The sequence below is a fragment of the Cetorhinus maximus genome, chromosome 16 (assembly GCF_964194155.1).
Source record: "Cetorhinus maximus chromosome 16, sCetMax3.hap1.1, whole genome shotgun sequence".
Taxonomy (NCBI): domain Eukaryota; kingdom Metazoa; phylum Chordata; class Chondrichthyes; order Lamniformes; family Cetorhinidae; genus Cetorhinus; species Cetorhinus maximus.
The window spans coordinates 89,730,386-89,747,660 of NC_135894.1; the positions used below are offsets into that span (position 1 = coordinate 89,730,386).

The following is a 17,275-nucleotide window of genomic DNA, read 5'->3' on the forward strand; positions in this document are numbered from 1 at the left end:
AAAGGTATGACTATACATAGGGAATGGATGGTCTTCAATGAACTATTACATAGCTTACAGCATCTATACATTCCTTCAAGGTGCAAAAACCCCAAAAAACGTCAGTCAACCGTGGCTGACAAAGGAAGTTAAGGATTGTATAAGATTAAAAGAAAAGGCTTATAAAGCTGTCAGAAGCGGTGGTAAACCTGAGGATTAAGAGGTTTTTAGAATATGGCAAAGAAAGACCAAGAAACTGGTAAAGAAAGGGAGAATAGAATATGAATGCAATCTAGCAATAAGCATATAAACAGACTGTAAAAGCTTCTATAGATATGTGAAAAGGAAACATTTGGCTAAGACAAACGTGGATTCATTACAGGCAGAGTCAGGAGAATTCATAATGGGGAATAGAGAAATGGCAGAGAAGCTAAATGATTACTTTGTGTCTGTCTTCACTGAGGAAGATACAGGAAATCTCCCAGATTTGGGGGAGGTGTTGGTGTAGTGGTACTTTTGCTGGACTAGTAATCTAGAGGCCCAGGGTAATGCTCTGGAGACCCAGGTTTGAATCCCACCATGGCAGATGGTGGAATTTAAATTCAATAAAAATCTGGAATTAAAAAAATAAATTAAAAATGTTTAATGATGACCATGAAACCATTGCCGATTGTTGTAAAAACCCATCTGGTTCACTAATGTCTTTTATGGAAGGAAATCTGCTGTCCTTACCTGGTCTGGTCTGCATGTGACTCCAGACCCAAAGCAATGTGGTTGACTCTTAAATGCCCTCTGAACAAGGGCAATTAGTTGTGGACAATAAATGCTAGCCCAGCCAGTGACGCCCACATCCCATGAACAAATAAAAAATGTTTAGCGATCCAAGGGACTAGGGACAATGAGGAGTTGAAGGAAATAAGTATAAGTAAGAAGGTTGTATTGGAGAAATGAATGGGACTGAAAGTTGATAAATCCCTGGGACCTGATATTCTGCATCCCAGGGTGTTGAGAGAAGTTGCTATAGAGATAGTGGATGCATTGGTAATAATTTTCCAAGATTCTATAGATTCTGAAATGGTTCCTGAAGATTGGAAAGTAGCAAAGGTCACCCCACTATTTAAGAAGGGAGGGAGAGAGAAAACAGACAACTACAGACCTGTTAGCCTTACATCAGTAATTGGGAAAATGCTAGAATCAATTATAAAGGATGTGATAAATGGATACTTGGATAATCATGATCTGATTGGGCATAGTCAGCATGGATTTACGAATAGGAATTCATGTTTGACAAACTTGTTGGAGTTTTTTGAGGATGTTACTAACAAAATGGATAAAGGAGAGCTGATGGAGGTAGCATATTTGGATTTTCAGAAGGCTTTTGATAGCCAATCATGGCTAACCAAGGGAGTTAGGGATAGTATCAGATTGAAAGAAAAAAACATACAATGTGGCAAAGATTAGTGGTAAGCCAGAGGATTGGGAAAGTTTTAAAAACCAACAAAAGATCACTAATAAAATAAAAAAGAGGGAGAATATAAACTTTGAGGGCAAACTAGCAAGTAATATAAAAACGGACAGTAAGAGCTTCTTTAAATATATAAAAAGGAAGAGAAAGGCCAAAGTGAACATAGGCCCCTTACAGAATGAGGCTGGGGAAATAATTATGGGGAACCAAGAAATGGCAGATGAGTTGAATAAATCATCAGTTTGCATCGGTTTTCACAGTAAAAGACACTAATAGCATTCCAAAAATTCTAAATAATCAAGGGGCAAAAATGGGGAGGAAATTAATTCAATAACTATCACTAGAGAAGAAGTACTAGTGAAACTAATGGGGCTAAAGAACGATACGTCCCCTGGACCTGATGGGTTGCATCCTAGGATATTAAAGGAAGTAGCTACAGAGATAGTGGATGCACTGGTAGTAATCTTCCAAGAATCCTTAGATTCTGCAAAAGTCCCAGAAGATTGGAAAACTGCCAATGTAACACCCTTATTCAAAAAGGGAGGGAGACAAAAAACAGGTAACTATAGGCCAGTTAGCTTAACATCTGTCATTGGGAAAATGTTAGAGTCTATTATAAAGGATGTAACAGCAGAACATTTAGAAATACATAATCTAATCAAGCAGAATCATCATGGTTTCATGAAGGGGAAATCATGCCTGACAAATTTATTAGAATTCTTTGAGGAGGTAACAAGCAGGATAGATAAAGGGGAACCAGTAGATCTAATATATTTAGATTTCCAAAAGGTGCTCGATAAGGTACCGCTCATAAGGCTACTTAATAAGATAAGAGCCTATGGTGTTAGGGGTGGTATATTGGCATGGCTAGAGGATTGGCTAAATAATAGAAGACAGAGAGTTGGAATAAGGGGGACATTTTCGGGATGGCAACCTGTAACTAGCGGAGTGCCACAGGGATCAGTGGTGGGGCCTCAATTATTTGCAATGTATATTAATGACTTAGATAAGGGAAGTGAATGTACCATCACCAAGTTTGCGGATGACACAAAAATAGGTGGGAAGGCAAATGGTCTACAGAGGGATATAGACAGGTTAAGTGAATGGGCAAAAACTTGGCAGATGGAATATAATGTGGGAAAATTTGAGGTTATGCACTTTGGCAGGAAGAATAGAGGAGCTGAATATTATTTAAATGGAGAAAGACTGAAAAAAGCTGCAGCATAGAGGGATTTGGGGGTCCTCATGCATAAATCCCAAAAAGCTAGCTTACAAATTCAGCAGGTAACAGGGAGGGCAAGTGGAATGTTGGCCTTTATTTCAACCAGGGGAAACATCTTACCTGCATCTACCCTGTCTATTCCTTTAAGTATTTTGTAGGTTTCAATGAGATCACCTCTCATTCTTTTAAATTCTTGATAATACAGGCCCAGCTTCCCCAATCTCTCTTCACAAGACAGTCCTGCCATCCCCGGGACAAGTCTTGGTGAACCTTTGTTACACTTCCCCTATGGCAATAATATCCTTTCTGAGGTAAGGGGACCAAAACTGCACGCAGTACTCCAGATGCGGTCTAACCAAGCTTCTATACAATTGAAGTGGTTGTGATGCCTTATTGAGCAGGTGCCAGACTGACATGAGTGCATCTTTGGGTAATTTGGAATTACAGCTACTTCTAAGCTGCCATGCACACTGACTTGGTGAGGCCATGGATGAAAGTACTCTAATATGTGGAGTTGCCTAAGGATGTGCAAGAAGGGAGTGCTGTTAAGGTTCCACAGTGGCCACGTGTTGCCAAGGCTACACAGTTAACCATGGTTTAAGCCCTTCCAAGGATGATCCCATTATTAGGGCATACGTTGAGTACTGATATTTCCATAATCATTATGTGAGCATTGAACTTTCAGGCTATTTCCTCGCCGAGATTGAAGGTGATGGGGCATTCCATGCAGCAAAGGCTAAAGAAACTAACGATTGTGAAAATTTCTCTACACTTTACTCCTCATGGAATCTTGTAGTTATCAGGTTATCACAGGCACATCTTCCAGGTCGTTCTCATATGATGGCCTCTTCATGTGGCTCATCTACATCCTCACTTTCTTCAAATCTATCCCCTTCAACATCCTCCTCACCTGAGGAGATGTATCACTCCTCTATTTCTCCCGCAGGCAACATATCCCCCCTCTGCAGCGCAAGGTTATGCAGGGCTCAGCAAACAACGACGACACACTGTGGTAAATATTGAAAAGCCCCATCTGATCGGTCCAAACATCAGAAATGCATCTTCAGGAGGCTAATCATCTGCCCTATCAAAGACCTGGTGGTGGAATCTGCCGCATTTTATCCCTCTTCAGCTGCACTATGTGGATGGCAAACGGGCATCATCAGTCAGGTCTTCTAGGGGGTACCCCTTGATCTGAGGAGCCAGCCCTGTAAGCGCCAAGGTCCCTCAAAGATCTGTGACACCTGCAAGTGTCATGAGGGCTCCCTGCATACTTAGCACAAACGTGCAGGATCCGCTTTCTGTGGTCACAAATTAGCTGGACATTCAGAGTGTGAAAACCTTTTTGATTGATGAATCTCACTGGTTGCTGCCAGGGAGCTCTCAAGGCCACATGTGTGTAATCAATGATGCCCTGTGCCTGCGGGAAACCAAAGACGGCTATGAATCCCACAGCTCTGGTGGCCTGGCTTTCAGCATCCATGCGGAACTGTACATACTGCTGAGCTTTCCTGAAAAAAGCATTGGTCACCTCCCTTATGCATTTGTATGTCACAGATTCAGAACTACCACAAGTGTCCCCAGAGGAATCCTGAAAGGACCTGCTGGCAAAAAACAATCAGCGCGGCAGCCACCTTCAAAGCCTCCAGCATGGGATGCCCTCCAAGTCCTCATGGCATTAATTCTTCACAAAGTGGCAGATGTGAGCTAAATCATCCCTGCAGCACTGTCTTTCACTCACCTCCATGTATAAGCTGCGTCTTCTATGCACCCTTGGTCTGGCCACTGGTCTTCATTGAATTTTCCCCTCTTCGGGAACATCTGGGACTTCTTGGGGCCCCACTCCCTTTTGCTGCACAGGCTGCTGCTCCTCCCGGACCTGTGCCAATTGGTGATGGGCTCTTCTTCTCCTCGTTTGAATTACAGCTAACTACAAGGTAGCTTTACCTGCAGCCTGCATTCTCCACTCCATCACCAAACCAGGAAGCCAGTGCAAAGCCATTGGCCTTCCCTCAGTCTAGAAATGACATCCCTAGGCCACCCCTTGCAGCTTCAATGTCAATGTCCCCATGCCCTTTCTGATTTGACCCTTCCCATTCTCAAGGCCACCTGCACCCTTACTTTCAGAGACACCCATGAGACTATCCAAAACCCCCATCCCCCATGACTTTAGAATTACTGACTTACTGGATTCAAATGCCCCCTCTGAATGTGACTGTGCCCTCTGCTTCCCAGTACCATGCCTCAAGCCCAAGGACCAAATGCCATAGTTGACTGATCAGGCCCTGTGCTCAACCATCACTGCCCAGAGAAGCCTTCCCCCACCCAAGAATGGGACCAAGACATGTGTGATATGAAGAGTCCTCTAACATGTCCCCAACAGTGTGATCTCATTCCATAGACAGTGTCTTAAACATGCCCTCGGCAGTGTGACCTCAGTCCCTGAACGCTCTCCAAACATACCACCAGGGCAGTCTTTCACCCTTCCTTCCACTGTCCTGCCTCCATCTCATGCTTCCTCTCTGGACCTTCCTCCCCTCTCTGGTGCTGCCTCCATCTCAACCTTCCCTCTGGTCTTTCCCACCCTCTGGTCTGCCTCTGTCTCACCCTCCCTGCTGGTCGTGCTATAGGCACCCGATAAATATCAGTAATGATGTAAAAAGAAAGTGAAAGCAGTGTCCAATGACCTCCAGGTCATGGATAAAGTGAAGCTCACCAGGTGCGCAACACTTCAAAGAAGAAATGGTTCGGGCACAGTCAAGGTATATTCCCTCAAAAGGGAAAGGTAGGGAAAGCAAATCCAGAGCTCCCTGGGTGAAAAATTAAGATAAAGAAGAAAAAGTGCGCTTATGACAGGTGTCAGGGAAGAAAATATAATTGAGAACCAAGAGGAATACTGAAGGTTCAGAGGGGAGGTGAAAAAGCAAATAAAAGAAGCAAAGAGGGATTATGGGCAAAGACTGGCAGCCGACATAATGGGGAATCCCAAAGCCTTCTATCGGCACACAAATAGTAAGACGGAGGTAAGAGGAGGAGTAGGGCCGATTGGGGGCCAAAAAGGGGATTTACACATGGAGGCAGGGGGCCTGGCTGAGGTGTTAAATGAATACTTTGCATCTGTCTTTACCAAGGAAACAGATTCTACCAAGGCCACAGTGACAGAAGTGGAAACTCTATCACTAGAATGGTTCAAAATTGATAAGGAGGAAGTGTTGGATGGACTGTCGGTACTTAAAGTTGACAAGCCACCGGGGCTGGATGAGATGCATCCAAGGATTTTGAAGGAAGTAAGAGTGGAAATTGCAGGGGCACTGGCCATAATCTTTCAGTCTTCCCAAGACTCAGGGGAGGTGCTAGAAGACTGGAGAATTGCAAACATTACGCCCTTGTTCAAAGAAGGTTGTAAGGATAAGCCCAGCAATTACAGACCAATCAGTTTAACTTCAGTGGTGGGGAAGCTTCTAGAGACAATTATTTGGGATAGAATTAGTAGCCACATGGAAAAATATGGGTTGTTAAGGAAGAGCCAGCATAGATTTCTAAAGGGGAAATCATGTTTAACTAACTTGCTGGAGTTTTTTGAAGAGATAACAGAGAGGGTAGATTGGGGTAATGCTGTTGATGTCATGTACATGGACTTTCAAAAGGCATTTGATATAGTGCCACATAACAGACTTAGGAGAAAAGTTATAGCTCATGGAATAAGGGGGACAGTAGCAACATAGATATAAAATTGGCTGAGGAATAGGAAACGGAGGGTAATAGTCAACGGATATTTTTTGGGCTGGAGGAAGGTTTGTAGTGGAGTTCCCCAGGGATCGGTATTGGAACCCTTGCTTTTCCTGATATATATTAATGATCTAGATCTTGGTGTGCAGGGGACAATTTCAAAATTGGTGGATGATACAAAGCTTTGGAGTGTTGTAAACTGTGAGGAGGACAGTAAAGAACTTCAAAAGGACATAGACAAGTTGGTGGAGTGGGCAGATGAAGTTCAATGTGGAGGAGTGTGAGGTGATGCATTTTGGTAGGAAGAACATGGAGAGGCAATATAAAGTAAAGGGTACAATTCTTAAGGGTGTGCAGGAGCAGAGGGACCTCTGTGTACATGTGCATAGATCATTGAAGGTGGCAGTACAGGCAGTACAGTATCCTGGGCTTTATTAATAGGGGTATCGAGTACAAGAGCAGGGAGGTTATGATGAGCTTATATAAGACACTTGTTACACCTCAGCTGGAGCATTGTGTACAGTTCTGTGCGCCACATTATAGGAAGGATGTGAACGAATTGGAGGGTGCAGAAGAAGTTTACAAGAACGGTTCGAGGGATGAGAAACTTGAGTTGTGAAGCTAGATTGGAGAAGTTGGGTCTGTTCTCCTTGGAGACACTATGACTAAAAGGAGATTTGATAGAGGTGTTCAAAATCTTGAAGTGGCTGGATAGGGTAGGTAGTGAGAAGATGTCCACGCTTGTCAAAGGATCGAGAATGAGCGGGCACAGATTTGAAGTGATTTGCAAAAGAAGCAAATGTGATGTGAGAAGAAACTTTTTCACAAAGTGAGTGGTTCAGGTCTGGAATGCACTGCCTGGAAGTGCAGTGGAGGCAGGTTCAATCGAGGTATTCAATAGGGCATTAGATTATTATTTAAATAGAAACAATGTGTAGGGGTATGGGGAAAAGGCAGGATACTGGCACTAAGTCATAATGCTCATTTGGAGAGCCAGTACAGACATGATGGGCTGAGCGGCCTCCTTCTGCATCATAACCATCCTGTGATTCTATACAGTCGTAAAACAGAACATTCTAAATAGCCGCTAGTGGGGAGTTTAATTTGGAGGGGGAACGTGATTCAGGCGAGTTGGCCTTTTAATGAGCATTCATGAGGTACTGATAAATGCAAATGGGGTTCCCAACATTGCTCAGCAGGAAACTAGGGAAATAGCCTTTAACCCGCCTTGAAAGCTGGGAGAACAAAATTCCAAACTAATTTCCCGCCTTCCGGAAACTGATTTTTTTTCATTTACGCCAAATTAAGTGCCCTCGCCAACCACGATTCCCACTGCTGGCTGGTGTGAAAGATTCCACCCAATAGGTTGATGGTTCACACTGGCTGCACTATGTCAGGATAGGCACATGCTGGATAGGTCTTTTCATCTGTTTGGAGAAGAGTGGCAGAGATGAGTCGAGCTCCTTAAGATTTTAAGGTATAAGGAAGGAATCACCAAGCAAAACAGATTCACAACTACAAGGTGACATAACCCAGCATTATAAAATACCTGCAAAGCACAAATATTAAGGATGTAAGACAGAAATTCCTATATGTGTCATATTTTTCCGATAGAGCAAGTCATATATTTACTTTAACTGGGGGACCATGTAATACACGAAGGGATTTCCAGACTGGGAACACAGGACTAGAGAAGACAGATTTAAAGTTAAAAACCTCTAGTAATCCTAAACATTACAGAATGTTTTGCACCCCATAGCATAGTGGATAGACACTACAGCCTCCTAGCTAAAAAGTTCAGTGTTATGTAGTTCATTCCTGAAAATAAACAAGCAGCGGGATAAATATCTGATTGGGATTGAGGGTTACAGGATCAGAAACCATTAGGTACCCTATGGGATTTTCAGGGTTTCTGCAATAACAGCCATAAGGGAATGCACTTGGTCCACATTAAATCTTTTGTACCACTTTTTCCAGGCCATTCAATACATCCATGTTCAGGAACATGAAATGTTGGTTCTGCTGCTGCTGGATGCAGGGAGCAGGTGGTATGAGAGTTTGAGGATGCCAATGGAAGACAGTAGTAAACCAACATCATGGAAATTTGGGCTGGATATTCAGGCTGGAGCTTGTTTGATGACCTATTGATGTAGAGCTACAAAGTTACTTTCTTTCCTTTAGGAGGCCAAGGAGCTTACGCATTTGATGCCGACATTTGGCACAATTCAACCGCTATTGGCACCAGTTGAAGGATCTATAACCAATGGTCTGAGTGGAGTGTCGATTGTTAATGGAGGTGGTAGTAACTCCAAGGGGCCTGCCTGTCACAAGAATGTCTGGCTGTCTGCGTTTGGTGTGCTGGAGACACAAAATCAAAGAGAAGAACAGAGAAAACATTCAGTTAAGGCAAGCAACCTTGTATTGTGAAAGTAATAAGACCATAAGACATAGGAGCAGAAATTAGGCCATTCGGCCCATCGAGTCTGCTCCTCCATTCAATTATGGCTGATAAGTTTCTCAACCCCATTCTCCTGCCTTCTCGCCGTAACCTTTGATCCCCAATGTAGAACCTTCAGTTCACCCAGCCTCCTGCAATCTGCCCACCCACTATCCACCCCCACCTTTCTCTGCTCATGTCTTGAGGGCATAGATTCACAGGAGGGTGGGTTCCTCAGAAGCTAGTCACTTTCTGATACTCTACCTAAGTGGGCATGAAAGAAAACAAAGAACATGCATTTATATAGAGCCTTTCACAACCTCAGGATGTCCCAATGCTCCTTACAGCCAATGAAGTACTTTTTGAAGTGTGGTCACTGGCGTTATGTAGAAAGTGCAGCAACCAATTTGTACACAGCCAGCTCTGCTGACAGCAATGAGATAACCTGATAAACTGTTTTTAAGTGATTTTGATTGAGGGATAAATATTGGTCAGAAATCACCAGAATTTCTTCGAACACTTGCGTTGGATTTTTTACACGGCCAGAATTTCACGCTCTCAGAGCATGCACGCGAACGACACAAACTTGCGTGAGATCGCGCGAGAAGACTCCGGGCATGCGTCCCGACGTCATTGCGCTGTCTCACAATGTTACGGTCGGAGGGTGCGCGCATGAGTCAGAAGCGCACCCGCCGACAATCAACGGGGCCATTAAACCCATGAAGAGGGCAAATATCTCGAATTTTACGTGGCCAATGTGAGATTTTGCGGTCGGCGCACAGGCCACACAGGCAGGCAGCCGCCCTGTTTTTACTGTAACCTCAATCCAGGGCGGGATAAAAGCCAACCAGAGCTGGAGCAATGTGAGTAGGTAGGAGTTTAGGGGAGAGTTGGTTGTAGGTGGTTTTCTGAGAGTTCGTCGCATTACCTGTGTTTTCTGGAAGACTCTTAGTCTCACAAGCTTCCCTTGAGGCCTTCTGCTGAGTGCATCCTTCAGGACACTCTCCTGTGGCATTTGTATCAGCAAATGGGGCCTTGTTTACTCTGCTGGATGAACCTCTTGTGAAGAGGAGGAGGGGGCCAGAAGAGACGGAAGGCTTGGGTGCGGCAGGCAGGACCCAGAAGCGACCGCGAAACAGTCCGCCGCCCGCGATCGGGCCCCCACCGCGATTTCACGCCGGCTGGACAGTTAACGGCCAGCCAGTGTGCAACGCTCGCTGGGGGAGGCGGGAGGAGGGCGAGCGCTGAAGCCTGCGCACACGCGCGGAAGGGTGCGCTCACTGAAAGCTCCCTGAAGGCACAGAGCTCCTTCAGGGAGCTGAAAATTTCGAAAATGAAAAATAAGGATTTCGAAAATAAGGAAAACGTGTCCCCACATGTCACTCTGTCACACACACACACACACACACACAAACACACAGGGACACGCCAGAAATGAGTTTTAAAATGTTTCCTTGTTTTTTTTCAGCCACTGCTGGAAACCTCAACCTGTCCGTGGATGAGGTCTCACAAAAGATGCAAAGACCGCCTGGCCTATTCACCCAACCCCAACCATAAGGTTGGACGGGCAGCGAAAAATTCACTTTAATTAATTGATTAATGGGTTTAATAGCCCTCTTAATTGTCGGTGGGTGTGTTGCCGATTTTCGCGGGTGCCCGCCGACCGAAATATCACGCAAGTGCGTGATGACGTCGGGACGCTCGCCTGACATCATCGCGCACTTTTCACGCTCATGCGTGTTGCCTGCATGCTGAGCTAAAAATCCTGCCCCTGTTATCCACAGGCAGCATCCCAGAGAGCCACCTGAGGGAGGAGAGGCACAGCCAGAGAGGGTGCAGGGCCAGCAGGAAGTGCAAGGCAGAAGGATCCTGCGGTGAGAGTTTACAGGCAGCTCTCCAGCTACCTGGAGTGGTCCAGTGTCGGAGGTCCAGTGCTGAAGGAGGCTCCCTTTCTCTAGGGAGGCTGTGACCTCCATTTGCCAGATGATTGGCCCTGAGATCATCTCGAACTGTGTTGGTGGCCACTCGATGCCAGTGGCCTTTAAAGTGACAGTGGCCCTGAACATTTTTTGCCTCCGGTTCTTTCCAAGGGTCAGTGGGAGATCTGTGTGGTGTTTGCCAATCTGCTGCCTGCAGCTGCGTCAAGATGGTCACTGATGCACTGTTCAGACAGGTCATGGACTTCATTCCTATTTGGAGTGATGATGCCAGCCAGGCTGAGCGAGCCAGAGGCTTTTGCTGCAATTGTTGGGTTCCTCCGCATCCAAAAAAACATAGACTGCACTCATGTGGTCATAAAGGCTCCAATGGGTGAGCTGGGCACCTTCTTCAACAGAAAGGGCTTCCACTCCATCAACGTCCAGATTGTTTGCGACCACAGGACACAGGTCTTGCAGGTCTGCGCCAGGTACCCGGGCAGCTCCCATGATGCGTACCTCCTGCGGCTCCCAGGTGCCAAGGCTCTTTGTCGCTCCAGCTCACTTGGATGGTTGGCTTCTGGGTGGCAAAGGCTATCCCCTGAAAAGATGGCTCATGACGCCACTCAGACACCTAAGGACAGAAGCGGAGGAGAGGTTCAATAGAAGTCATGTCTTTACAAGGGCAGTAATTGAGAGGGCCGTTGAGCTGCTGAAGATGAGGTTCCGCTGCCTGGACTGATCAGGGGAGAACTGCAATATCCTCCAGAGCGCATCAGACTTATTGTCGTTGTGTGGTGTGGTTTGCAGAATCTGGCTTGGCAAGGGAAGGCCCATTGAAGTACAACGACAGCAAGGCAGCTCCACAGGCCACAGAAGATGACTCAAGTGATGGGCCTGATGAGGAACCAGAGAAGGCTCAGAGTGAAGACGTAGGCGCAGAAGTGATGAACCTTGTGGGAGGCAGGGAGGCCTTAATTCTTCATTCTTTCAGTTAGGCATCCAAAGCATGGATTTAAAGCAAGGGTAAGTGTGACGCCACCTGACTGATCTTTCCTGATGAGGCCGTCCTGTCATCCTCAGGTTAAGCAACCTCTGAAATAAAGTTTGCAGCCCTTCCCTTGTGTTACACGCAAATCCCAGGCCCATCAGCTCTGAAAATCATGAGGCACTTTCAGGCACATAATGAAACATTTATAAGGTGGTTTCAAAAACACAAATTATACAGAACACACCCTTCAAAGAAAGTTACTTCACCCATGACAACCCCTCTTATGCTCAAAGGGACTTAAGCATCTGTTTGTGAGTGCTGAATCTTAGTGCCAACCCCCACCCCTCACTGGTAGTGGCATTGGAACCAGCCTGCTGACTCTGATGTCCTGTTGGCCCTGATGACCTTGGCAGACATCCTCTGGCCAGCGGAGCCTGTGCATGTACCACCTGGGCGATAGCGTCCAGCGCCACGGCTGGGCACTCCTCAGTTGTTGCCACCTCATCAGATGCCACAGGCACTGGCAGAGGGGTGAGGAAGCTGCTGCTTTCACCGGCAGCGCCCTGAGAGGTGCCCGCAGATGCAACATGCAGCTCCTTCACCAACGTGAAGTCAGTGTGAACCTCCCTGCTCATCATTGATGGGCGGGCACCTAGCTGAGAGACTAGGTGCCTCATCCATCTCGCACTCTGGCAGTGACCTTGGAGGTCGCTGCCAGTGTGTGGGCTTACGGGTCCGAGCACAGCCCCAGAAAGCCTTGATTATGTTCCTGGAGCTGCCTCTCCACGAGCGTCACCACTCTGTCAATGAAGGAGATTCTGCGCTTGGAGTTCCAGGTCAACGCATGACAGAGATCATGGCACGCAGATCTCCGCCAGATCTTCCCGTGCATCCCGCTGGACATCCAGCATCTGCTGCCCGGTGGACAACTCCAGGGGCTCATCATCTGCCTTGGACTCAGCACGGTCCTGGTCTCCAACAGTCATCCAACTGCTGGCGCCCTGGGCACCCTCTGCCTCTGCCAGCTCCCTATGTGAGTGTGATGTGCCCTCCCCGCTGTGCACTACCAACTGAGCAGACCACTGAGCTATTGCCCACCGACGTGTCTGTATCTGCACTGCTGCTCGGTGTAGAGAGAGGATGTGACGCAAATGCATCGGTCAGCGCCTGGACCTCGGGTGACGTGGGCGGGGTCATCAGAGTCTGCAGCGTATCGTGAGGATGGCGCATCTGAGGGAGGGAGGGAATATGTCACAAAGACAGAAAAACCTGGAAAAATACAGCAGGTCTAACAGCATCCGCGGAGAGGAAGACAGAGTTAACATTTCGAGTTGTATGACTCTTCTCGAACTTCTCATTAGAGGTGCCATGACCCTACATTTTTTTGCACAGTCCCCCAGTCTCTCATCTGTCCACTGGACCCCTGCCTATGTGACCTGTGGACCTTGCTCCTCGTTCGCATTCCATGTCCTGTGCATCCATCTCAAACATGGAGAGGATCAGGATGTTGGGCACCCCACCACCCATTCATGCACGCTCCAGTGCATTATGGCTTCTCTTCTCCTGTACGGATAAAAGTGCGTTTATTAGTCCATCCTCTACCTGCAACACTGTACCAGCCTCACGCACCACCCCCCCACCCCCCCACCCCCTCTACCACCCTCCAGGAAGAGCCAGCTTGAGGTGCCCGTCATATTGGCACACCTCACTCTCCTAAACACCCAAAAGCGGACACATCTCGCAGCCTTGGCCGGCACATTAATATGTGCCATTTGGCACTCATCATCTCACACCCCTGAGCGCCACAATGAATGGCCACCCTCCAAAACAGCTATACACAGTTCCATGCAAAGCCAGTACTCACTCTTGCGGGTCGTAGAAGATAGAACCATAAAAAAGTTAAAGCACAGAAAGAGGCCATTCAGCCCATCGTGTCATGCATCGCGTGGACATACAATATTTTATTCCTATTCTGGGAAGTCTGTTAAAGTTTTACTTTGAAAAAGATATTGCGTTTATTTGTTTGACTGTGTCCTCTCTTTCACTCACTTCAGGCAATGGATACCGCTTTTTACAATGAGTACGAAAATAAAGTGCGGCCTTGCATTGACCTCATTGACACACTGAGAGGATTTGGCGTGGATAAGGACCTGGGACTTCCTGCCATTGCAGTGATTGGAGACCAGAGCTCCGGGAAGAGCTCAGTCTTGGAGGCACTGTCAGGGGTGTCACTTCCCAGAGGAAGCGGTAAGAGAAATTTGGAATCAGCCATTACTTGCTCATCTCTCTCACTCTATATATTTATTAGTATATTTTCTTTACACCCAATCAGCTGTCTATCCAATGATACCATTATAACAAACACTGCCTGTTCATCTTGCAGTGCAGCTTTGCAAGATTACTAAACTGACCCTAGAAAATTGTTCAGCTTCAAATATTCAACACATTAAAATTAGACAGTTAGGACTAAGTCAGGTGAACCTTCTTCACCAAAATGAGAATAGACTTATAGAACAGTTACTAGAGAGGGCAATACTACAGCCTGCATAAATCATAGAATTGAACCATACGACGGTTACAGGACAGAAAGAGGCTATTCAGCCCATCATGTTTGTGCTGTCCCTGCAAGAGCAACTCAGCCAGTCCTATTTTCGCGGCTTTTCCCCCCGTAGCTCTGAAATTCTTTTCTCTTCAGGTAATTTTCAATTTCACTTTGAAAGCCAGGATTAAATCTGCCTTCACCACACTCTCAGGTAGTACATTCCAGATCCTAACCATTCACTAGGTAAAAAGGTGTTACGATCTCCATAGAGACCGATAACTTAAAAAAAAGAAAACCGAACTACTATTATCATTGAAATTAGCAAATGAACCTCTTCTATTCAAGAACTACAGGCCAGCCAGTCTAACATCTGTCATAGCGAAAATGTTGGAATCTAGTATTAAGGAGGTTATAGCAGCGCACTTAGAAAATCTTAATGCAATTAGGCAGAGTCAATGTGGTTTTGTGAAAGGGAAATCATGTTTGATTAATTTATTAGAGTTCCTTGAGGAAGTAACATGATAAAGGGGAACCTGTAGATGTGGTGTACTTGGATTTCCAAAAGGCGTTTTATAAGATGCCATGTCAAAGGCTACTGTGCAAAATAAGAGCTCATGGTGTAGGGGGGTGACATATTAGCATGGATAGAGGATTGGTTAGCTAACAGGAAACAGAGAGTAGGGACAAATGGGTCAATTTAAGGTTGGCAAGCTGTTACCAGTGGAGTGCCACAAGGATCAGTGCTGGGGCCTCAACAATTTATAATCAATATAAATGGCTTGGATGAAGGGACCAAATGTATGGTTGCGAGGTTTGTGGATGACACAAAGATGAGCAGGAAAGTAAATTATGAGGAGAACATAAAGAATTTACAAAGGGATTTAGGTAGGTTAAGTGAGTGGGAAAAAAATTGGCAGATGGAGTATAATGTGGGAAACCTGAACTCATCCACTTTGGCAGAAAGGATAGAAAAGCAGTATACTGTATTATTCAAATAGAGAAAGATTGCAAGACTCAGCGATACAGAGGAATCTAGGGTGTCCTGATACATGAATCACAATAAGTTACCACCCAGGTGAAGGTAAATAGCATTCTAATTGCTTATTCCAAGGGGAATGAAATCTAAAAGTAGGGGTGTTTTGCTACACTTGTGCAAAGTGTTGATGAGGCCACATCTGGGCCACAGTGTGCAGTTTTGTTCTCTTATTTAAGAAAGGATATAATATCATTAGAAGCAGCTCAGAGAAGGTTCATTCAACTCCTTCCTTCGATGAGGTGGCCATCTTATAAGGAAGGGTTGTTAGGTTGGGCCTGTATCCATTAGAGTTTAGAAGAATGAGAGGTGATCTTATTCAGACATCCAGGGTGGATGCCAAAAGGATGTTTTCCATTGTAGGAGAGACTAAAACTAGGGGACAGAGTTTAAAAATAGGGGTCTCCCATTTAAGACAGAGATTAGGTTTTTTTATCTCAGTGTTGTTAATCTGTGGAATTCTCTTCCTCAAAGAGCAATGGAGGCAGGGTCAGTGAATATTTTTAAGGCTGAGTTAGGTAGATTCTTGATTAACAAGGGAGTCAAAGGGTATGGGGGATGGAAGGAAAGTTGAGTTGAAGCCACAATCTGATCAGCCATCATCTTATTGAATGTTGGAGGAGGCTTGAGGGGCCAAATGGCCTACTCCTGTGTCTAATTCGTATGTCCATATCTACTAAACACTATTGTTGTAGGCAACTTGTACCTTAAACTACAGAACAGAACTTCCCCTTTAACTTTCAATGCAACTGAAAAGCCCACTTCACAGATAGACTTTTCACCGCCCATTAAGTAATCAATTGATTTTCCCAGACCCAGTCCATAGTGATTCTTAGCTCCCAAGGGTTTATTTCTGTTCCTTCCTTTCCCAGACTGGCAACTTTTAACCCCAGAACTGTCTTCTGCAGTGGGCGATTTTGGGGGGGCGGAGGAGGGGGGAGGGTCCTGTTGATTCTCTCTCGAGCACAGGCGAGATGAATCTTCCAGCTCTATTTCAAATCCTCACAAATTTGGTTTTTCCAATTCATGCGTGAGCTCCCATTGTCATCCCTGTATGATGAACCATAGAGACTTTTGGCCTCTAGCTACTCCCTCTCTCCCGGATCCTGACTTTTCTGTGAGTTTCAGGGACATCTTAGAAACTTGTCCCATCACATAGCACCATTTCTATGGCAACATGAATCCCATGAACCTTTCATCCACACAGAAATGCTTGAGACTGCAACTCTCTTTAGTCTTCAAAGGAAACGGACAGTTCAAAACATAACTGTTTGCGACCCAACATTCTCAATACCTTGCTGGGACTTTGGAGACTAGCAGTCTAATCACTGTAAACACAGACGCTGCTGACATTGTCTCCAAGTGTGAACATCTTACACGTTCTTTCCAGCAAAACAACCCAGGCCTCCCTTTAATCTTTTAACAGCCAAGTCACCCAGGCTCTGAAGAAGAGTCATATGGACTCGAAACGTTAGCTCTGTTCCTCTCCCCACAGATGCTGCCAGACCTGCTGAGCTTTTCCAGCATTTTCTGTTTTTAATTTCAGAATTCCAGCATCCGCAGTATTTTACTTTTACTGCCCCGGCCTGTTGTTATAGCCGACTTCAGAACAAGTCACATGACCCCCTCTCCCTTCATTTTACTCTAGATTAAAGACACATTCCCAAAAGATATCAATATTATAAGCCTCATGCTTGTAACAGAGGTTTTCTCATGTCGCTTTTGGTTCTTTTACCATTCACCTTGAATGTTTTTGTTCTCAACCCTACTGCCAATGGGAACAGATTCTCTCTATCTACTCTGTCCAGATTTTGAACACCTCCATCTGATCTCCTCTCGCCTTTCTCTTTTCTAAGGAGAACAGCCAGAGCTTCTCCAATCTATCCGCATAGCTGAAGTCCCTCAACCCCAGGACCAGTCCCGTAAATCTTTTCTGCATTCTATCCAATACCTTCACATTC

The 17,275-nt window shown here is 45.7% G+C and overlaps 1 protein-coding gene across 4 annotated transcripts in view; it reads left to right on the forward strand.

Annotated features, from left to right (window-relative positions):
- LOC144691814 (interferon-induced GTP-binding protein Mx3-like) overlaps window positions 1-17,275 on the forward strand; it is a 75,146-nt gene that overhangs the window by 12,572 nt on the left and 45,299 nt on the right. For all 4 annotated transcript variants that reach the window (XM_078560322.1, XM_078560323.1, XM_078560325.1 and 1 more), the window contains one exon: window positions 13,794-13,986. In XM_078560322.1, the coding sequence (XP_078416448.1) occupies window positions 13,794-13,986 (193 nt within the window). The remainder of the gene's footprint in view (window positions 1-13,793; window positions 13,987-17,275) is intronic.